This window comes from Xyrauchen texanus, chromosome 34 (assembly GCF_025860055.1).
Source record: "Xyrauchen texanus isolate HMW12.3.18 chromosome 34, RBS_HiC_50CHRs, whole genome shotgun sequence".
In the NCBI taxonomy this organism is placed as follows: Eukaryota; Metazoa; Chordata; class Actinopteri; order Cypriniformes; family Catostomidae; genus Xyrauchen; species Xyrauchen texanus.
The window spans coordinates 22,540,272-22,563,744 of NC_068309.1; the positions used below are offsets into that span (position 1 = coordinate 22,540,272).

Sequence of the window (23,473 nt, forward strand, 5' to 3'; positions counted from 1 at the left end):
AATGGTATGTGGTCTTTATTTTTTCATACCCTGAGACACTGGTATGACATGTATATAGTTTCAGAACACAATGCATAAAGGACAATTAACAATCTTAACTTTGTTGTAAAATTGAAATTTAGTGGGTTTCATTTAAAATCCTAAGTAATCTTGTACCTCCATGAATCCAAAGCCGCTTGAAACTCCTTTATATTATATTGTGCAAAAAAAAATTAATGCTTTTTCTTTTCTTTTTTTAGTTAACGTTTAAATTATGGATTGAATTAAATTTTCTCATCCTGTAGTTCTGAAATCCCGCCCATGACCTTTTAAGAAATTAAATTGACCAAATACTGCAGCAGTCGGTCACTCAAATTGGCTGCTTGTCACTTGTGTCGTGTCGAGCAGGATTGTGAGCAGCAGCTGTCCGCTCATCTGCCGGTGGAAGCAGTTACCGCAGTCAGGGACTCTGAATATACGGCGCAGGGCTTTTATGTTGAGTCAAGAGGCGAATAAGTAGTTTTGTGTAGGTTGAGGGGATACGAATCATCCCAGGGAAGACGGCAAAATGACAGCGATTGAAACGCAAGTTCAATACCACAGTTCTTACACGATGACTGCAACTGAGGTATACATGAACCAAGAGGATAACTGGGATAGAGACCTGCTCCTGGACCCGGCCTGGGAGAAGCAGCAGCGGAAGGTAAAACTCCCAAAAAGTGGATGGTACTCAAAGTCTGATATAACAATACGATAGGATAACGGTTTATGAAGGTTGCCATTGCTTGATCTTTTATATAATTGTATCTTACTTGTATTATCCGAAACTTGGATGGATGAAAAGCAGATTGTATTGGGTTGTCACGTTCAGAATTTTTATGAAATTAGATCCAAAACGTCAAATTATTGTATATACAGTTATTTTTATGTATTGTATCACGCACCCAATACTTGTACAATTTAGGGGGTTTTAACTGGAATGAAAATGAGGCGGTGAGGGATGAAGACACACAGACCCTTCAATTAAATTGGCTGTTAAAACGTTTGCTGACACAACTCCTCAAAAATGTCAGTAGATTAAAAAAAGTATATTCTAGGGTCCAAAATAAAATATGGCTACTCAAATGACCAGACATTAATAAACCACTCCGTTAACTACATGTAACTCCATATATTTCAAGTTAATCGCCTGTTAAGGTGACCCTCTAAAATTATTCATTTAGTGACTTATTTGGTTGGTAAATAACTACTTTAGATGGGAATGGTGAACATGAAAACAATCCTCTTCGTAAATTGTGAACCAATATTCTAAATGTGAATAAGAATATTCCAAGAAATAATAAATAATCAGGTGGGCACATCATGATTCTTCACATTTCTTAAAGCTGGCAGGACTGCAAAACCTGCTGTACATTTGCATTAGACTGAAGTGACAGGAGCAGGTGATGGTCAATGAATGAAGCATGGGTGGGGGGGAGTGGTAAAGCAGCACTGCGACCCTCTGAGCCGCAAATAGTCCAGAACTAAAAATACAGAACCTTCTCCCAACCAAGTCCTGTCCCTCTAACCCATTCATTCAAGCATCTTTTGACAGCAGTTAAATGACTGGTAATACATGATTGGAGGTGTTAAATAAGTACGAATTTGACATGACACCACGGCAGATCATTTATATCACCATGTGCGCACATACCTGAGTGCACTCGCACTATTAGGTGTGCAAGTTTTATCTTGGTAGGATAGACCCAAGCCAAAGGAATCTAAAATAATTGTGTTGTAGTAAAACAGTTTAATAGCTTATATCTATCTATATAAAAAAAATTATAAAAGCAATAATTTATACTTAAAACGTTTAAGCTCATCGGTCGTTAATTGATTTTTGAGAGAGAATTTCTAACATTCAGTAGGGTGAGTAGCTTTCATTTTCTTCACACCTTAATATTATAATCTGTATTTTTACTGTGACCCCAAGTCAGAGTTTGGTAAACTTGGAAGTAATTCACTACAAATGACTAATTACTGCTCTTAAATTCTGATAAGATTACTGTATTTACAGATTAATTCATCAAAAAATACAAATTTTAATTTACTTTCGAAAACTCACAGAAAAGCTTTTTTTTTTTTTTCGCTCAAGGAATTCAAAAAAATTCTGTATTTCTGCTGTTTATTGATTCGTTTGGTGGCACTTCACCTTCAGCGGTCACAAAACACAAATAATGCAATTCATGTTTTAAATGTATTTTACATATATATTATATGCAAACTAAGGTAATCAAAAGTAGCTAAGTCAGTAACTAATCTGATTACAAGAATCTGAAATGTAATGTGCTACACTACTTTTTGTACTAAAAGTAATTAGATTACACACAACATCGCCCAGGTAGACTAACAACAATGTTTGAAAGTGAGAAAAGCCTGTTTATATGTACAACAATATGCTGATAATTCTCAAAAATAAGCTTATTTAAAAAAATTATAAATGGATAAAGCAAGAAAATGCACTTGCATAAGAAATAATCAAGTTATTCTCTGTTTTTGCCATCACAGTTGTGATATAAAGCATCTGTACATCTGTATTGCATTAATATTGTAAGGGAAGCCTGCAAAGTGGTCAAAGAGTTTTATGATAAAGATGATAGGTTCTTAGACACACAGGACATTTGTTTAATGGTATCATTGAGTTATTTCAGTTTTATTTTAACATTTCCAAGCTCCCAAACCTCACAGGGGTCCTATTCTACACTCCTTGCCTGTAAAGTCATCAATCTGAGCTATGGTGAATATATGCAAAGCCTCATCCAATTACCTCCATCAGCGACATGCTAAATGTTGCTGTGAACTCGTTAACATGATGGCTTACAGCTCTTCATGATGACTGTTCTTGTGGTATTTTGCATACCATAATGCTGCTAGCACTTTGCTTTTGAGCAGGGATGGATTATGACTTGCAATAGCCCTGGGGCCAATCATCTCTAAGCCCCCCCTCCCCCCACACAAAAGTTTGTTTTGGGGGGTCGTTGTTCATGCCCAAAAGGGTTTTCAAGTAGGGAGATCACCAAACTAGATCACGTAGCCTTAAAGCCCAGGGCACCCCCTGGTAGTCAAGGGCCCCTTGGCACTGGCCCCATTGGCCTGGTCGGTAATCCATCCCTGCTCTTGAGTTTGTATAAGATGTACTTTGTAAAATGCAGAAGCTTTCATCCCTTTTACATTTTTGCAGAAATGTACAAATAAAGTTGTGTAAACTACTTATCATCTGGTAATTTTATTTTTAAGCGAAATGTCAAACATTGGTTTGAACAAGTTTTGATCTTACAAAATGCACACAAAAACATGTCATCAAATTACTAAAATCAAACGTATTTCATGGGAGGACATCTGTAGACTGTCCTTCAAATCAAACGAGTCAGAGGAAGACCTTCACAATTTTGAAATATTTCATTATTCTGGAAGGGAATCAAAATGCCTTTCTGCAGAACCTGAAGGTGAAGACTTCGGATAGGTGCACACATTCTTCTGCAACCCAGTAGGGCTTGGTAGAGAGAGGAAGGAGGTTGAGGTGGGAATTGGGGCTGAAGAAAGTCATGAGTATGATTGGATGGCAGTTTCTATTCCAGAATAGGTGTCCTTGTAGGGGAGCTTCTATAAACTACCTATTGAAAGCAGGGTAGTGGGTGGAGGGTAGTCTGCTCTAGGCTCTATGGCCAGGTTAGGCAGGTAAGTTTATTTCAAGATAAGGCTGGATTTGGCTTTTATGGCCATTTAAAATGAAACAGGCGATCACCTAATGGCACAATAATAATTACAAAACATGTGGTTCAAATGGTCTATCCAGTGAATTGAGAGGTTTCTTCTGTCTCAAGCAACCGATAAATAGACTAAAACTAGACTGGCCGGTTTGGTGCCTTCTATGCACTTTGGACTTCATATATATCAAAATGCAATTTAATTATCTTAGTTTGTTTTTTGTGTTCACCATTTATTGCATCACAAAATCGCAGCTAAATGATTGCTCAAAATGAAATCCACCCTTCACTTTCTCACAGCCAAGACAAAATTATTTGCTCTGGTATAAAAATATGGTTTCCATCAGTAACTATGATAGGTTTTAGCATGGTATGTTACAACGGGGAGTCTGAATAATTTTTCGCATGTTCTGCCCAACACAGCTTGTCGTCAATCAGAAGGCTGAAATGTATTTATGAAACGAGGAATGTGAGCATTTGACATTTATCCTTCGTTCTGGCCAAAATGAAGAAAGCATCCATATATCCTGTCAGTGTCACTTCTACTGTATGGTAGGAAATGCGGCTTGTAAAGAATTGCAGTTCTGTTATTTGTGTTGGTAATATTAGTTTACTGCTGAAAGACTAACTTGGACATGAAATAATGTTTGGTTGGATAATTTATAGAATGGAAAAAGTGGCCGCACTATGCAAATATTGTTTATTTTGCACAGACGAATCCCGGGGGTGCCGAGTTACTCCAGCTAGGACTCCTAAGTAACAAATTTGACCCTGTTGCTAGGGAGGGTTGAGTCACATGGGGCAACCTCCTCGTGGTCGCCATAATGTCGTTTTTGCTCTCGGTGGGGCATGAGGTGAGTTGTGCATGGATGCCACGGAGAATAGCATGAAATCTCCACATGCACTAGGTCTCCGTGGTAGCTTGTTCAACAAGCCATATGATAAGATGCGCGGATTGACGGTCTCTGACACGGAGGCAACTGAGATTCGTCTCCTGCCACCCGGTTTGAGGCAAATCACTATGCCTCTATGAGGACGTACGTAGAGCGTATTCGAAATTGGGGAGAATAAGGGGAGAAAATAAATTGCCCCATAAATTCACATTGACCAAGGAAACAAATAATTCAAGCACAAAGCGGTAATTGTTTTCCCCATAGCCTCAATTTTGTATTCAATAGTTTTGCGTTATTAACACCTAAAATCTTAAGTCAATGGATTTACAAGTTAAATTAACTTAAATATTTGAGTTATGAGCCCAAAACCTGACATTTCAAGCAATACTTAAGACAACTTGATATTTCCAGTTATGATAACTTCAGGGTTTACAGTGAAGGCTTAGAAGCATTATATGGCATGAATTTAGGGTGTTGTCAACAAACACTTAGTTATGTTTCACCTGTAGCTGCAAAAATACCTCATGATACAGTACAAGAGGATGCGTGATTCAGTGGAATGTGATTGTGTTCTGTAAAGTGCATGTGGTCTGGCAGTAGTTTTTAGTCAGCTGATAAGAAAAAGGCCATAGCCTAACACATGATTCTTGTTGTCACAAAAATTGGTTTTCATTAAGAGGTCAAATGTTCAATACACGCACGCTTTTGTACCTGACACATGTTGTTGTTTTTTTTAATTATTGTTCATTGATCTACTATTACAGTTTAACTTGTATAGTAAAGCTTATTTTTAAGTGCAATTACCAGGGCCCACTCAGAAGTTGCTGTTATGTTAATCATAATTGAAATAATTATACAAACATAATAAATAGAAGTCACTTCTCTCAGTTGTAAAAATTTTGATATTTTTTTTTTTTAAACATATACATAGAATCAACATTTAAACCCCACAACCACCCCTCCCCATATATATATAAATATATAAATCTGCTGGGAATAAAATGCCCAAATAATTAATGCCCTGTTGGCGCCACTGGATGGTGCCTGGCTAAATAGCCATTTCTGGGCAGTATGCTGTCAGAGCCAAAGCTTTGGATTTAGACCAACTGACTCTGTATCCTGAGAACTTAGAAAATAAAATTATAATTCTGTGGAGACAATGCATAGATCTAGAAGTGTCAGAAACGAATATTAAATTATCATCTGTGAAAAGAAGCTTATATGCCACAACTCCCACCATTGTCCTTGGAAAAACCATCCTCGTTTCTTATCGCGGCTGCTAATGTTTCCAGGGCAATATAAATGGCCGAGGTTAAAATGTCATGACCAGCAGATTTCACTGAGGGATTGGTAGAAAAAGACTCTCTGATTTATATATCTAGCTAAAAGCTTCCCTGCTTTGTCCCCCAACTCAAAGCATGACTGTCTTGCCCTGTATAGCCAAAACTCCACCTTCTGTGACAAAATAGTATTATATCTTTCAATCGATATCAATCTGATCAATTCTCTGAGGCCATCAGATGACATTCGGCGCTTCAGCTCTACCGTGGCACTTTTAATATTCCCTTCCAACTCCACAAATTCTTGTGCTTTGAATTTTTTGATGAAAGCGACATACTGTATGATCCAACCCCTAAGTACCGCCTTAAGTGCCTACAAAGCCACGCCCACAGAGGAAAATGAGGACCAGTCGGCCCTTCAAGATCTATAAAAAAAGCCCTGATCATCAACGATAGGTGCGTAACTATTAGCCAAAATCAACCTTTGCCCCTGAATTTCTGCTAAAACAATATTGACTCTTCCTAATTTACCTTTCTCTGTTTGAGACATTTGAATTGTAGATGTTTACTTGTCAACGTAATGACTCTCCTGCTCTTACTTGTTCCAGCACTAAAGAAAATATTCCCACCCCATATCGTTCCAAATTTTTCAGCTTCCTGCAGGGAAAGTGTTTTGAAGAAACACTATCATATTTCTTACGTTTAAGAAATTAAATAACATTCCTTCTTTTTATGGGGTGTCCCAACCCATTCACATTCCATGTGGAGAGAGACAATCCACTCATATTAACATTTGACATTTTGACATGTTAGAAAAAATTGATTGTGTGTCAAAAACAAAATCATAAAGACCACATTCCAACATTAGTGCAAACAGAAAAAAGAAAAACTTGCTCATTAACCCTGCGCACGACAGCTGCAACCGGCGTCCATCCCTCTAAACTCGAACAGTCCACGTACGCCTACGAGAGCCCCTGTGATAATGTTGCCTTCGGATTGCTCAAGGGGTTTCTATACAAATTTCATGAGACAGAAATACATGACAGAAGAAAATCTATAAAACAAACTCCAGACAATAGGCAGAATAAACGCAAAGATGTAGATTCATCCACATAACCGTCCCAAAGGTGTGTCCCTCCACAAAACAAACTTACGCCGCTAGCACACACACACACACAAAAGACGTTCAGTTTCCTCAGGCTGTCAAACGAATGTTCAGTCAGCTGGCTGTAATAGAAGTGCAGCAGATGACCTAATCCCTCCAATGTCCTTTAAAAAATACTCAACAAAACAAACACCAGCCAATAGGAGGCATAAGCACAAGAACGTAGATTCATTCAACACTGTCCCGAAGGAGTGTTACACAAAACAAACTCCGGCCGCTAGATCGAACCAGCACAAAAAGAAACTGCTTATGGCTTATGTCGAGCAGACTCTGAAAGAGCTCATCCAGAAATTCCACCATATTCTCACCATCTGCTCGTTCAGGAATTCCAATGATTCGGACGTTGTTTCACTGGTTACGATTCTCAAGGTCTTCTAACTTTTCCCAAATGTGCTCCAAGTCCGCCTTGGTCGCTAGTGGATTAGCAGCTAATTCCATCTTCGATGACTCCAGACAATTGATCCGTTTCTCAACTTCCACCACTCTTGTAACCAACTCACTGAATTTTATCTCCATGGCAGTGATCAATCGATGTATTACAGCAAGATCCTCAAAGTCAGCAATGACCTTCGTCAGCATTATCGACATGTTCGACAGTTGACGCTGAATCTTTTTCACTGCACCATCCAAATTGATTCCCTGGTCCGATGCCTGTTGCTCAGGGCTTCAGCTTGAGCGGAGTCTTTTAAGGTCTCCATAGCCTGAGAATTTTGAATTCTTAGACATTGTCTTCATAGTAAAGTAATGGAACAGGGTGTATCGAATCTCACCGGTTTATGACACAAAATGTATTTAAACTAGCAAATTGCGCAGAACTCGCCGTTCACACTTTCAACCCCCACATGGTGCCACACAACACTCCTCCCTACAACATGATTAACACTGTTCAATATAAAAATTTTTTTGGCGTGTATGCACTCATTAGGGATCTGCACAGTGAACTCCTTTTTAAACACACATGGGGTGATAATCTCTAGAGGTCTTTCAATGCCGAGAGGGAATCTGTCTCTCTCCCTTTACATTCAGTCTTACAAAACCTTTCTGTCATAGCACTATATAGTACGACTGAAGGCTATCAGAGAATATTGCTGAGTGGCTTTGCATGGATGACAGGAATGGTTAAAGAGATGATGTAACTGGAATGTCATTGGAGTGCAAGGTTGAAATGCTGCCTGAGTGACGGGAAATGTTTGCTGTATTCATCATACTTTTTCTTTTTTTATCTTAAACATACTTTTTTTTTCTTAACTAACATTAGAACCAGATGAGCAAGATTCAGCATGAAGTATTCAATTCACATAATCTAGATCACTGTAAATGTATAAAATAAAAATAAATAAAATTGGTTAAATTGCTGCCTTAAATTAAGTTTGTTGTGCTATTTCAACTACTTTGAATTTAATTATATGTAAAACATAGAGCTGAAAATTTCTGTAAGTTATATGGACAAACAAATAAGTAGTTTAATATAATATTTACAAAAACATAGAAGTATGATTGATGTTTTACATTTATTACTTCTGTCCATTTAACACAGAAGTTTACAGAGTTTCAACTCGATTTTCTTCATTCGTAATTAAATTCAAAGTGGTTGAAATAGGACAATGAACGTAATTTAAATATGTAAAATATTAATTGGTGAAAAGAGTAATGTGCTCACCATTTGGTTTAACTTGTTTTTCAAAAAGATTTTTAATCAATTATTAAAGATTTGGGAAATTACCAATGCTAAAGCTATATTAGCATGTGAAAAAAAAATTATAAATCCATTCTTGTTGTGCCACGTTATTTCTGTACAATCAACTTGTTGCTTACCTAAATATTTCTACACCCATTTCCAGTTTAGTGAGTTCAAGGATGTCCAAGAAAATGTTTTCATATTCCTAGTGACGGATCTGGGTGGCCACTAAGATAATTGTCTATTTTCACTGCTTGAAACTCATGCGCTATGTCATTAAACCTATTTGGCTCTTAGTTAAAATAACACACAACTAAGTTTAATGCTTTAACTTATAATAGGAAGTTCAATGAGGCTTTTTATTAATTAAGTGGCCCAACACTTGGGAAGCATTTTCTCTTGCTGTAGTGTTTTGAATGTCTGTTTCGGGAATGCTGTGCTCTCAGCTGTCTGCTGGTGTCTCATGGCTCCCCGAAATAGCCTCCTTCACTCCCCCTCACCTCCTCTTTACTCCCCCCTCCCATGGGACAAAGGCTAATTTTGGTGATCTTTGGCAGAGGTGGGTGATTTGAAGGGTGGCCACCTGCTGCAAAAGAGTCTCCTCTTCCAGCCTTACATCAAATTACGTTGGGCCTTGGCATTATTTAGTCACCCTTCTCTCTTACGCTGCTGCCTTTCAGAGAGGCCTGTCCATTAAACGTTGCTTATAAATCCAATGTGTAGTGCAGAGTCAGAAATTAGGGCTTGGAGCAGAAATGCCCCAGATAGTTAAAATGTGGTAGTGAATTAGTTTTTTACATTTGACATATTTAATAATATTCTATTTTAAACCTAGGCCTGATCTTTGCATTATTTACAGTTACATTTGTATATGATGTTGATTTTAACAGAGAATTGTTCATATACATTTTTTTTTTTTAATGAACTGATAGGAAGCCAAATAAATAAAAAATAGTTTTTGCTATGTAAAATAAAAAGATGTATGCAACAAATAGATTTTGCAAACATCCCTGCCTGGGTACACTAAATCCCTGTGACAGCATTTGCTTTACATCTAGCATTTGTTTATTTTTTTTATTTTATTTTTTTTTATTTATTTTTTTTTGGATTGTCATGGCCCGCGAGTATAAGCTTTAGATAGCTTCTTTGGGGACCAGTTCACATGCATGATCACTTCTTTGTTCTTTGTTTTATCTTAAGTGCATATGAATATATATATGTATGTGTATGTGAATAAATTTTTCTTCTTCTTCTATTGTTTTAGTTTCCTTTATTATGAAGCCCTTGTCTTGGCTATATATGTTTAACATGCTATTAATAAGCAAGTTCTTCTTACTCGGATGAGATCGACTCCTGACAACATGCTTATTTCTTTGTTCTCAGACCTTCACTGCCTGGTGCAACTCTCACCTGCGTAAGGCAGGGACACAGATCGAGAACATTGAGGAAGACTTCAGGAATGGACTCAAACTCATGCTGCTGCTGGAGGTTATCTCAGGTAAACATCTCTTTGGCTAAATAGTTGAAACTATCTGTCGACATAGTGGTATTCTCAGCACTTCAGATGTCAGTATTCAGTTCCTTTTCATGTAGCTTAACTAGTAGTGGTGCCAAGTTAATGGGTTTGATTCCCAGAGGATGCATGAACAAATACAATGTATACCTTGCTTTGGACAAATTAATATCTGCCAAATGAATAAATGTAATGGAAAGACCCCATAAAATGGCTTTAAGTATGTGCTCAGACATTTGATGTTTTAAATGGCCAAGAGCCTTAACTTTACATCACTGCCATGCACCTATAGTGCTAGTTGATTGCAGGTTATACACTTAAAAAAATTATCCTGTTTTTACCAAAAAAATTAAGAAACAAAATGCCAGCTGTGGTTGCCAGAATAATTATGTAAAAAATAAAAAATTTATATAACTTTACAGATCAACATGTACATTTCTGTTTAAAACTGTTGTTTATATTATTAAATGAGAAACTTAATATATTAAACTTTTGACACCGTAAATCTGCTTTTCACTTTATAATGAATTGTTAATCACCGTAGTAATTACAGAAGGGCACATGATGACATGAAGTTCATCAGTAGTGGTCCTTCCAGGAGCAATGACCAATAATCTTGTAGAGACAGTGCTCAGTCTTACTCTCACAAACACTAAACGCCTTCAGGGTAGCACATGTGAAATTAAAATAATGTAATAAACATTAAACAAACTACATCATATATAACACAGAACACCCCAAATTACATAACTGATTTTAAAAATAAAAGAAACAACTATTCCCATAAAATATAATGAAATGTAATAGTGATCACACAGGGAATTCTGGGAATGCCTGATTAATGTTTACCATAATTTTAACAATCATTTACCATAAAAATCTCTTGTTTAACATTATACATTTTAACTATCCATTATATGAGAAAATCATACTTTTTACATCTAAAAAATGTAATTTTTACAACATTTTACCATGTAAATGTATTTAAAAAGTTTAACGTATATTTTACGGTAACTACTCATTAACCAATTAACTTTTTTTTACTGTAGCATTTTTACTCTTTTACAATTAAAATTATTTATATTTTTTTACAATGTATCAGAGGGAGGGACATTCTTCTTGAGAGCGTTTGATTGGACAAAAATCTGTCTAGTGCAGGATGAGTCATTAATATTTTTGTTCTGATTTCCCAAAATATGCTAAAAGGTTAATTTGGTAAACTTTTAGGAGTAAGTTAGCATATACCTGTAGGTGGCTAATAGAAATAGACTAAAAGCCATAAAACTCATAAATCATATCAAGTCAATACCTTGAAATACCAGATGAAACCATCTGGAAATTATAGAAAACAATGTACCAACATGAGAACTTTCTTGTTTCTAAATGTAGCCAATGTTTAAGTGTAGCAATTAAAGGGATAGTTATAATTCTCTCATCATTTACTCATCCTCATGTTGTCCCAGATGTGCATGACTTTCTTTCTTCTGCTGAACACAAACAAAGCTTTTTAGAAGAATATTTCAGCTCTGTAGGTCCTCATAATGCAAGTGAATGGTGGCCAGAACTTTGAAGCTCTAAATGCACAAAGGCAGCATGAACGTAATCCATATAACTCAAGTGGTTAAATCCATTTCTTCAGAAGCTATATCAATCTCCAGTTTCACTTTCACATTGTTCTTTGTTTTTGGCTATTCATATTCTTCATGTATTTTGCCACCTACTGGGGAGGGAAGAATTTATAGTAAAGAAATAACTTAAATATTGATCTGTTTCTCACCCACACCTATCATATCACTTCTAAAGACAGATGCAACCATTAGAGTCTTATAGATTACTTTTAGGCTGTCTTTATGTGCTTTTTGGATCTTAAGAGTTCTGGCCATCATTCACTTTCATTTTATGGACCTACAGAGCTGAAATGACCTTCTAAAAATCTCTGCTTGTGTTCAGCAAGAAGAAAGTCAAGGTGAGTAAATGTTGAGAGAATTTTCATGAGTATCAAAACTGATTGGTCAATGCTGACTGGCATTAACTGACACAATAAATAATAAAAAGTAAATATGTATATCAATAACTTTGTTCTGATATCAGGTGAGAGGCTCCCTAAGCCAGACAAAGGAAAAATGCGTTTCCACAAGATCGCCAATGTAAACAAGGCCCTGGACTTCATCAGCAGCAAGGGTGTCAAGCTGGTCTCTATCGGAGCTGAGGGTAAGGACTGTACTCCCTTCCATGCTTTGTTTCTCGCATAATCACCATAAGCTACTCTATTCTTGTACTTCTACAAAAACATCTGAAAGCCACTCTCTATCTGTCACCTGGTTCTCTGCTTTGTCTGATTGCTCTTTGATCCATTGCAGAGATTGTGGATGGCAATGTGAAAATGACCCTTGGTATGATCTGGACCATTATCCTGCGTTTTGCAATCCAGGACATTTCAGTGGAGGGTGAGGAACTCAATATTTTACACATTAACAGTGCTACCTCTGTGGATTTGTTTATTTAGGATGTAAGCTTGAAGGGTAAGGTACAAGGTCACAGATCCTGCTTGACGTCAGTAGTTGAATTAAAAATGATGTCTACTGATTGGTTCCTTTACAGAGACCTCTGCTAAGGAGGGCTTACTGCTGTGGTGTCAGAGGAAGACTGCCCCCTACAGGAATGTGAATGTGCAGAACTTCCACATCAGGTGAGTTCTGCATACCTCATACTGACAATGGGAGAGAATGTGTAGCACGTGTGCTAAATTTCACCATCTCTTACTCTGTTCAACTGATCATGGCTCTTGTCCTTGTGTTAGCACCCACATGCGTACATTATGTCTGTTCATTTCACATTACCCATCATGCTTCTAAACTCTTCCATTGAGCATCTGCACAGTTCTCATCTTTGTGTTAATCATTCCCGCAATTTTTTTCTTGTTCTCTCCCTGTGTTGTTCCCTCACTCGTGGTCTGTGTCTTAGTTGGAAGGATGGCCTGGCTCTTTGTGCCCTCATCCACAGACACAGACCTGACCTCATCGACTACTCCAAGCTACGCAAGGTGCCATCACCCCCTTTCAGTCATCCTGCACCTCTGCCTGCCCTTTTGTTTATTTAGCTATCTGTCCATTACCCTTCTTTCTCACCTTAATGTCAATAAAAACTAACAGTGTCATCATAAACTTGTCGGTTACTGACAAATTTTGTTTCTGTTGCTCTGAATGCCTTGTTTATTTATTTGGAAAGTGGAGAGCTGGAATAACATATCCCTTTTTTTCTCTACGAGTGGAGATGTAGGTGTTTATGGTTTGTCTGCTTTATATGCCAGTAATGGAAGAAATCAATAGTAGTTTGCTTATTTTTCATAAAGTATATCAAGTCTTAATAATGGATTAATTTTATCATTTAAAATCCAGATTATTACCAACCCACTAACAAATTACCATGGGTTTGTGGACATCTACTAAGGTAATACCATGCAATTTTGGACATTTACCAATGCCACCATGTAAATACCATGGTCCATGAATATGGTAATCATTCAGTACCATGGTAACTATCAAAGTAAATGGTATTTCCATCTGATACCACTACAGTATTTTTAGTAAGGTTGTTAAATTTATCTAAAACATTCTCTAAAACGTTTCCAGTCTTTTGATGTCACTAATGCTCTGTAGTGTATAAAATGGCATGTCACACCTAAAGATGTTGGTTATGAAGTGTATGAGTATGTCTTTTCTAGAAACACCTATTTTACTATTCAGAAGAGTTTCTGTAACAATGTACTTTTGTCTGCCCTTGCAGGATGACCCCATTGGCAACCTCAACACTGCTTTTGAAGTGGCAGAAAAGTATCTTGACATCCCTAAAATGCTCGATGCAGATGGTATGTCTCAATGGAGGACAAATCTTATGTGATTTCATTTTTGACATTGTTTATATAAAGTACTATTCAGCCCAAATGTGTACTATGCCATACAATAAATGTAACATATATTTATTTTCCGGTATTCCTGTTCGAAATGCTGAAAAACAGCGAGACGCTGCACAATGGTCAAAGATGTTCATCTAGTGCATGTTTACCTATAAATCACTTGAAAAACAGCGCAGTTGGATGCAAATGCATTTGGTGTGAACAGTCCCTACTGTCTAACCCTTAAATGCATGTGAATTTCACCAAACACTCTTACATATTCAGGTCTTTAGAGACATTGTATGTATAACTATCACAAATGGATCTTGAAAATGCCCAGATAGTGTAAACTTTTAAAATATTTTGAAGACAATTAGAAAATAATAATAATACAAAATATATTTTGATGTTTGAATTTTTATATATCAAAAAGAATGCAACAAATCTGGACAAATCTAGAAAAGGATTTATTACATTCACGCTAAAATTTCATGAGACGCAACTGGCTGTCAAACACATATTGAGCTACACATAACACATAAGATACATAAAGCTTACTTATGTGTTTTCTCAGGGATTATTGAGTCTAAATAGATGCACAAATTCAGTAGTACACCCAAATGACAACAATCATAAAATACTGTTCATGTGTTTTACTTGCTATAGTTTACTTCCATGTTGTTTCTTTATCAAATAGCAGTCAAATGTAAATTAAGTCAATCACTGTCACATCAGTGCCACCTTCAGCAAGAAGAAGCTTGTATAATATGTAGGTGTACATGCAAATAGGATAACTTACCAGTGTTGCACAGAAAATCACTGTGATATAGTAGCAATTTGCATGAATGTAGTACTCATTTCTTTTGTAATTATCAAAGAAATATATTTCCTACGATGGTAAACACATATTTAAATAAGCATACAAATATTATTTATTGAAGTGTAAAAAGAAAACTGTCAAAAACTGCCTATAAACGTTTGGTATAAAAAGTTTTTTTGCAATTATGGGAATTTGTGCGTGTGATCCACTACTTATAAACAAAAGATTTAGGAATCCTTAAGAGGTGTGGGCACAATTTCAAAATGGATGAGGTACAGGGGGTGGAATGAGGTCATGGGTCACTAAAGACACAAGGTATGCCTTTAAGGATTAATGGATATGTTTTTTCCATGTTAGATATTGTGAACACTCCAAAACCTGATGAGAAGGCCATCATGACCTATGTGTCCTGCTTCTACCATGCCTTCGCTGGTGCAGAGCAGGTAAGGGAGAACTTCTGGTTTGATCATCTGAATAACAAGGAGAGTCTCTCCTTTTAGAATGTAATTGCCCACCTTGTTTCCCCTTTGTAATCAGTTACACTGTCCTCCAGGCTGAGACAGCAGCTAACAGAATCTGCAAAGTGCTAGCAGTGAACCAGGAGAACGAGAAGCTGATGGAAGAATATGAGAAACTGGCCAGTGAGGTGAAAACTCTCCGTCAAATTCTCTGTTAGATTGCCATAATTTTATTATTGATTAGTTTAGACCATCAAGACGTATATGCTTCCTTTTTCTCTCCTCCTCAGCTTCTGCGGTGGATCCAAAGGACCATCCCCTGGCTGGAGAACCGTGTGGCTGAGCAGACCATGCACGCCATGCAGCAAAAGCTTGAGGATTTCAGGGACTACCGTCGTGTGCATAAGCCACCCAAGGTTCAGGAGAAGTGCCAGCTGGAGATCAACTTCAATACCCTACAGACCAAGCTGAGGCTCAGCAACAGGCCTGCCTTCATGCCCTCTGAGGGCAAAATGGTTTCAGTATGTGCTCCTCTATTTCTCCCCCCACATACTTATGCAAAATTGAAGGATGGAAATTCTAGTTTAGGCAGTTACATTTGTGTTAACATGTGACTATAAAAGAGGCTGTAATTCAGTACGACCTCCCCTTCTGTAGGACATTGCCAATGCTTGGAAAGGTCTGGAGCAGGTTGAGAAAGGCTATGAGGAGTGGCTGCTTACAGAGATCCGTCGTCTGGAGAGACTGGACCACCTGGCTGAGAAGTTTAAGCAGAAGTCTTCCTTGCATGAATCATGGACCTCAGGTATTAAGCAGAACTTCACTGATCTCATAGACTATGTTTACACCTGGTATTATTGTGCATTTTAGGTGATCCGATCACAGGTGGACAGTGCTAAATACAGGTTTGAATAGGTTTCATTTATTTTTTCATTTATTTCGATCTCCATTAGCTGCACACGAGCAGCTACTCTTCCTGGAGTCGATACAATCCAACATGCCGTTTACAAAACTTTTCACTCATAAACGTACAATGGTAACCCAAAACACATGAGACCACATTGCATCCCAGACAGTAGTGAATCGCTGCTTATTCACCTGTCAATCAACAGCCGTGCTAAAACAAGAATTCAGGGCCGGCCCAAGCCTTTATGGGGCCCTAAGCAGAATTTGATTTGGGGGCCCCCAAATCAATGATTGACTATTGTGAAAGCTTGATTATTCGCACACTATAAATCTAACACACCATTATCAATTTTATTAGATGTAGCTGCATTGCTTACATCATACCAATGTCTGTCTGGCATGTTTTTACCTTTCTACATTTTTTTTATTGTAACAGTATCAAACCCATAACTCTCATAACTATATATATTGATCTGGGATTATTGAAAACTCACCTGCTGTAGCACTGGCACTTTGGACAGGTGGAGTTTGTTGTGCCCCATCTCCAAAATATTTCAACAGTGCTCTTAGGGAAGCTTCATAAGTTATTTTAAAAACATATATTATTATACATACAGCAAGCCATCTGTACACCTTAAATGACTCTTAATATATAACTAGCTAATTGAGGCAGAATGATATTGGAATATAATAGCAAAGACCCCAAAATGGTAGACTACTGTAAATAATGTTAAGCTGTTATCAGTACCAAGTTTATGGAACAGAAGCTTATTTTTATAAAAAAAAATATATACCCAGGAACAAGTTATTTTTACACAGCTAGTTTAGATTCAAGTTTTTGTCGTCTAAGTAATATGTTGTATTATAATATATTAAGATGTTTAGGCTATTTATGCTTGTTTCCTAAAACAAGAAGATATGCTGCCTAGGCTATGTTAGCTAGCTTGTTAGTTAACAGCCAAGGTAGCATATCTTCTTGCTTCTCCTTTTTTGTGACATTGCTGTTTTGCTGTAATGCTTCTGTCTGACTGTGCTTGCATCCTGCAGCCTGTTAAAATATTGCATTTAATATTGCGTTTTTACATAATTACCATTGTCCATTGACATAATATATCACAATAAATAAAAAAAATCAAGCTGTCATTTCATGTCCTCTTGGTGGCCCTAAGCAGCAACTTAGTTTGCTTACGCCTTGGGCCGGCTCTACACCCTGTAATCGACCAAATTCTGCTGATTAACACAAGCGACATTCCCCATTAGACATTTTTGCATAAAATATTAATCCCTGTTGACTTAATTACATAATTTAAAACTTAAAATACAACTTTGCTTTGGTGCCACTGTGTTGACATTTCACCCAGAAAACCCAATCAACACACAAGCGCATATGTTTAACAACACTTCCAGCTTCGGCCATTGGGGGCAGTGGTTAATTTCAATAAGCACAGACTCATTTTAGCAGCAGAACTTTCAACATAATATAGCAGAATTCCCAGTACCTCAATTTTTCTGTAAGTTTTTTTCTTTTTTGAGCTTTAAAATCATGCAGTAACACATTGAGTGAGGGATGTATGCAGAAATTCAGAGACCCCTTAAAATCTTAACACAAGTGGTTACAGGAGATGCATTTTAGCGACTAGGTTTAAACAGTTATGTGTCTCTCCTGACCACCAAAACAGATCTTTATACCTGGTGTAAACACAGCCATGGTCAGGCATGTTTAATTCCAGGTATGTTAAGAAACTAGCATGAGAGGAAAAACTGCAAGTAACATATTCCTTCTTGGTTGTAATGCTCCTCACAGGAAAGGAGTTGCTGCTGTCTCAGAAGGACTATGAGTCGGCCTCTCTGATGGAGATCCGTGCTATGATGAGGAAACACGAGGCCTTTGAGAGTGACCTGGCTGCTCACCAAGACAGAGTCGAGCAGATTGCTGCCATTGCACAGGAACTCAAGTAAGAGAGATACGCCTCAACCCCCTTTGAAATTACGTGTTCCTACAGAGTGTTGAATCCGGCAGTTAAGTTTAATGTTGATAAAGATGTTCTGTTCTGTTCTTTAGTGAACTAGACTATTATGATGCTGCCACCATCAATGCCCGTTGCCAGGGCATCTGTGACCAGTGGGACAACCTGGGCACACTGACCCAGAAAAGGAGAGAATCGTTGGAGGTACATAGATGATAAAACTCTTGGGTATTATGGTATACACCCATCCTGCCTAATTACGTAAATATGCTCTTGAAATGAGAAATTAGTCAAGCCAATGTAGATTCTCCATTCAGAAGCATTAACCCACTACACACAGAATGTTCCCATAATCTTAGTGAATGGTTCCCATTTTGTTATTTTTAGAAACCAATTTCTAAAGTTCTAGGAATGTACTTTTAAGGTTTTATTTTTTCAAGCCATAAACTAATGTTCCCAGAACATTGCAGGGAAGTTTTTGTGTGACATACTAATAAGAACTAAACTAAAAACTAACCTCCCAGAGTGTTACAGTGATGATTGTGTGTGACATCCTAATAAGATCTTACACAGAATGTTATCTACAGGTTCTTTTTATTTATTTAATTTTTTACTTTAAACAAACCGTCGCAGAACGTTTCATTGAGGCAAAAATTAAATAGAAATGCTGATCAATAATATCGAGACTCTTTTACAAGCTTGGGCAATGATGAGCAGTATGAATAGCATAGACTTTACAGTAGATTGAGGATGTGGACTTGTTGTAATTTCTGGCTTTGTTTTGCTGCAGCGTGTGGAGAAGCTTTGGGAGACAATTGACCAGTTGTACCTTGAATTTTCCAAGAGGGCAGCACCCTTCAACAACTGGATGGATGGAGCTATGGAAGATCTTCAAGACATGTTCATTGTGCACAGCATTGAGGAGATCCAGGTAAAAGACAAACACTGAATGCTTAAATTAGTCATCATCTCTCTTTTCACAGAAAATGACATTGTGTAACAGAGCTTCTGTGTCTTTTCATTCTGTTATTGGAGAAGAACTTTGGTAGAACATTATGTATGATGTAGTTCTCACAGAACTGTTTTATATTTTTTATCTACTTGCAGTACAGTTTCTTTTGTTCCGCTTTTTCTTTTCTCATTACCTGCTGTTGTCAACTTCTGCCCTAAGAGTTTGATCACAGCCCATGACCAGTTCAAGGCCACCCTGCCAGAAGCTGATAAAGAGCGTATGGCCATCATGGGCATTCATACCGAGATCTTGAAGATTGCTCAGACATACGGGATCAAGGTGATGGGCGAGAACCCCTATACTGTCCTCTCTCCTCAGGATATTAGCAACAAATGGGAAGCTGTGAGTACTTCAGTCTCAATAATTTAAGCAAGCAGCAAATAATCAGCATGCAAATAATGGCATAATGTTATAGATTCTGAATGGAGGAATGTGCTTTCATCTCAACTACAGGTGAAGCAACTGGTTCCAATGCGTGACCAGGTGTTGCAGGAGGAAGTGGCCAGGCAGCAGTCAAATGAGAGACTGAGGCGCCAGTTCGCTGCTCAGGCCAACATCATCGGACCCTGGATTCAGACGAAGATGGAGGTGTCTTACCATGCACCTAACGTCATAACCCCAAGATCACTTCATTTGAAATGACTTAATATTACATAACATACACTTTATTAAGAAGATCTGTATAACTATGTATTCATGCAATTATCTAATCAGCCAATCATGTGGGAGCAGTGCAATGTATAAAATCATGCAGATATGGGTTAGGAGCTTTGGCTAATGTTCGTATCAACCATCAGAATAGGGAAAGAATTTGATCTCAGTGATTTCAATTGTGGCATGATTGTTGGTGCCAGACGGGCTGGTTTGAGTATTTCTGTAACTTCTGTAGCTGAGATTTTTACACACAACAGTCTCTAGAGTTTACTCGGAATGGTGTGTATATAGAAATTTACATCTGTGATAATCGTACTCAATTCTGTGATGTCAACAGGAGATCAGCCATGTGTCAATTGACATTTCTGGTTCCCTAGAGGAACAGATGAGCAATCTGAAGACATATGAACAGAACATCATTAATTACAAATCAAACATTGACAAACTGGAAGGAGACCACCAGCTCAGCCAGGAGGGACTTATATTTGACAACAAGCACACGAACTACACCATGGAGGTAAGAACACATGCAATTGCCGAACTGACTGGTCCGATATTTTGTGTTCACCTCAACCTGTATTTCCCCCACTTTGAAGTTTCACATTTATATCTTATTAAATGTCATTAGGGATATGCTGTAAGAGGTCTACCTTGTTATTTAATTTCACATCTATAAAAGGCATCCCTGCTGAAAAGACCAGCAATGCTTCACCTAAAGGACCATTCTGGTCAACCCAGCAATGCTTCACCTAAAGGACCATGGTCAACGAACTTCACTAGCTAGATTTTGCTGGTGAAAAGCATGACTATGCTGGTCCACCAGCTAGACCAGCACAAAAACAGCACAAACTATCATAACTAACCAGCTTAAACCAGGAAGTTATTGCATGCTGGTTAAGCTGGTCTTTTAAAAAAGAATGTTTCCTATTTCTATTTATGTCTGTTTTAGCATATTCGTGTGGGCTGGGAGCAGCTCCTCACCACTATTGCCCGCACTATCAATGAGATTGAGAACCAGATCCTGACCCGCGATGCCAAGGGCATCAGCCAAGAGCAGCTGAATGAGTTCAGAGCCTCCTTCAACCACTTCGACAGGGTGCGCAATACATGGGGGTCTTTTCAGTTTCTTCAAATAATCAGTTTAAAATAAAAGCTATTGTATATTCAAAATTGTTTAAAATAGTCTATTTGAAAGCACCTTCTTTTTCTTGTATTTGCAGAAGAGGAATGGCATGATGGATCCTGATGACTTCCGTGCTTGTCTGATCTCTATGGGTTATGATCTGGTGAGTGCAGTCACTCCTGGTGCTTTATCAATGAGTTTTGACTGTCTTTGCATTCTTTGTCGCTTTACAATTATCCAGAAACTCCTCACAAAATCAATGTTTGGAATTCAGACCTTTTATAATTCCATTCTTCACTTAGGGTGAGGTTGAATTTGCACGCATTATGACACTGGTGGACGCCAACAACACAGGAGTGGTCACTTTCCAGGCCTTTATTGACTTCATGACCAGGGAGACAGCAGAAACAGACACAGCGGAACAGGTCTTGGCCTCCTTCAAGATCCTAGCCTCTGACAAGGTGAAATCAACCTCCAACACTTCGTGAAAAATCCAAACCATAGTTCTGTGCATTCCATACAAACAAAAACCAACAGAAGAGCCTACATGCTTTAGGATAATCTTCTAAATATGGCTCCAGTTGTCCAAGTGCCCATTTTTAAATGTTAAATATTCTATTCTGACAACTTGCTATGTTTTGCAGACATATATCACAGTGGAGGAGCTGAGGAGGGAGTTGCCCCCAGAACAGGCAGATTACTGTATAAGCCGCATGACCAAGTACATGGACAGCGATGCCCCTCCAGGTGCCCTTGACTACATCTCATTCTCCAGCGCCCTGTATGGAGAGAGCGACTTGTAGAGCCATTCTTGACATATTCACCACCCACAACATCCACTCCACCTAACCCCCCACCCTCTCATGAAACCTTTAAACATCTAACATCAAGAACAATGCGGGCTTAATGGACGGCTTTGCTGCAGTGGTTTGGGCCTATGTATTAAGTCTTGTTATGTGTTCACCAGTAAATAATCAGTGGTGAGTGAATACACCCAATCATTTGCTTTCTGATCCTTGTCAGTGATCTGTCCTCTGTTGTGGGAAGTTGACTTACAAGCCAAAAGGGACTGAAGAGTCAAAGAACCTCATGACAGGAAATCATTCATCACAATGGTTGTTAATGAGAGACACATCTGCTCTCCCTTTATACAAATGGCTTATGTAATGGAGGAAGAAAAAAATAAATTATCCTAAAGAATGACCCAATGTTGTTTTGACCATTTATATTTGTGTGTGATGGTGTGAAATGTAGACATTTTCCTTCCCTATGAAAATGGTATTATTATTTACTCACCCATATGCCATCCCAGATGTGTATGACGTTCTTTCTTCTGCTGAACACAAACAAAAACTATTAGAAGAATATCTCCGATCTGTAGGCTCATAAAATGCAATTGAACTCCAAAAAGCACAAAGTCAGCATAATCCATCAGACTGAAGTGGTTTAATCAATGTGTCCTGAAGCAATCCAGTTGGTTATGGGTGAGAACAGACACAAATATATCTCCTTTATCAATGTATGTGTCAACAGCAGTATCCTTAGCGATCATTTTCGAGTTCAAGCTTGATTACACTACCTATAGCGCCATCTAGAACTTTGCAGATGTGTCAAGCACTAGGAAGTTTAATCGAGCTTGAAATCATGATCATGCCTACAGATTGCAATGACATGACATGGATGGCATGAAAGTGAGTAAATGATGAGAATTTTTATTTTGGGTGAACTATCCCATACTTTTTGGTGCTCATACATACCTAGCCAAAACTTAATGAAAACCTAAATAAAGTGTATGGACTATTTTATGTCTGTATGGCTCAAGTTTGTCAAGCATAAATTCATCCATAAAGTCTGGTAAAACTGTTGCTCAATGTTATAAAGTAGCCTAAAAGTTTACTGAAAGAAACACTCATATATATATATATATATATATATATGCTCACCTAAAGGATTATTAGGAATACCTGTTCAATTTCTCATTAATGCAATTATCTAATCAACCAATCACATGGCAGTTGCTTCAATGCATTTAGGGGTGTGGTCCTGGTCAAGACAATCTCCTGAACTCCAAACTGAATGTCAGAATGGGAAAGAAAGGTGATTTAAGCAATTTTGAGCATGGCATGGTTGTTGGTGCCAGACGGGCCGGTCTGAGTATTTCACAATCTGCTCAGTTACTGGGATTTTCACGCACAAACATTTCTAGGGTTTACAAAGAATGGTGTGAAAAGGGAAAAACATCCAGTATGTGGCAGTCCTGTGGGCGAAAATGCCTTGTTGATGCTAGAGGTCAGAGGAGAATGGGCCGACTGATTCAAGCTGATAGAAGAGCAACTTTGCCTGAAATAACCATTCGTTACAACCGAGGTATGCAGCAAAGCATT

The 23,473-nt window shown here is 37.9% G+C and overlaps 1 protein-coding gene across 2 annotated transcripts; it reads left to right on the forward strand.

Annotated features, from left to right (window-relative positions):
* Window positions 1-358: 358 nt before the first annotated feature.
* LOC127627930 (alpha-actinin-3-like) lies at window positions 359-22,881 on the forward strand. 2 transcript variants are annotated; one of them, XM_052104550.1, is made up of 21 exons: window positions 359-682; window positions 10,125-10,239; window positions 12,346-12,465; window positions 12,615-12,701; window positions 12,856-12,943; window positions 13,219-13,297; window positions 14,041-14,122; window positions 15,327-15,412; window positions 15,523-15,615; window positions 15,718-15,948; window positions 16,085-16,232; window positions 18,138-18,288; window positions 18,396-18,504; window positions 19,091-19,231; window positions 19,472-19,654; window positions 19,766-19,900; window positions 20,304-20,483; window positions 20,916-21,062; window positions 21,187-21,252; window positions 21,392-21,550; window positions 21,734-22,881. In XM_052104550.1, the coding sequence occupies exons 1-21, from the start codon at window positions 548-550 to the stop codon at window positions 21,890-21,892; spliced, it is 2,694 nt and encodes an 897-aa protein (XP_051960510.1). In that variant the 5' UTR covers window positions 359-547; the 3' UTR covers window positions 21,893-22,881. The 2 variants fall into 2 exon arrangements, with proteins under 2 accessions (XP_051960510.1, XP_051960511.1); XM_052104551.1 differs by lacking the exons at window positions 359-682; window positions 10,125-10,239; window positions 12,346-12,465; window positions 12,615-12,701; window positions 13,219-13,297 and having other exon boundaries at window positions 12,874-12,943.
* The last annotated feature ends 592 nt before the right edge of the window (window positions 22,882-23,473 follow it).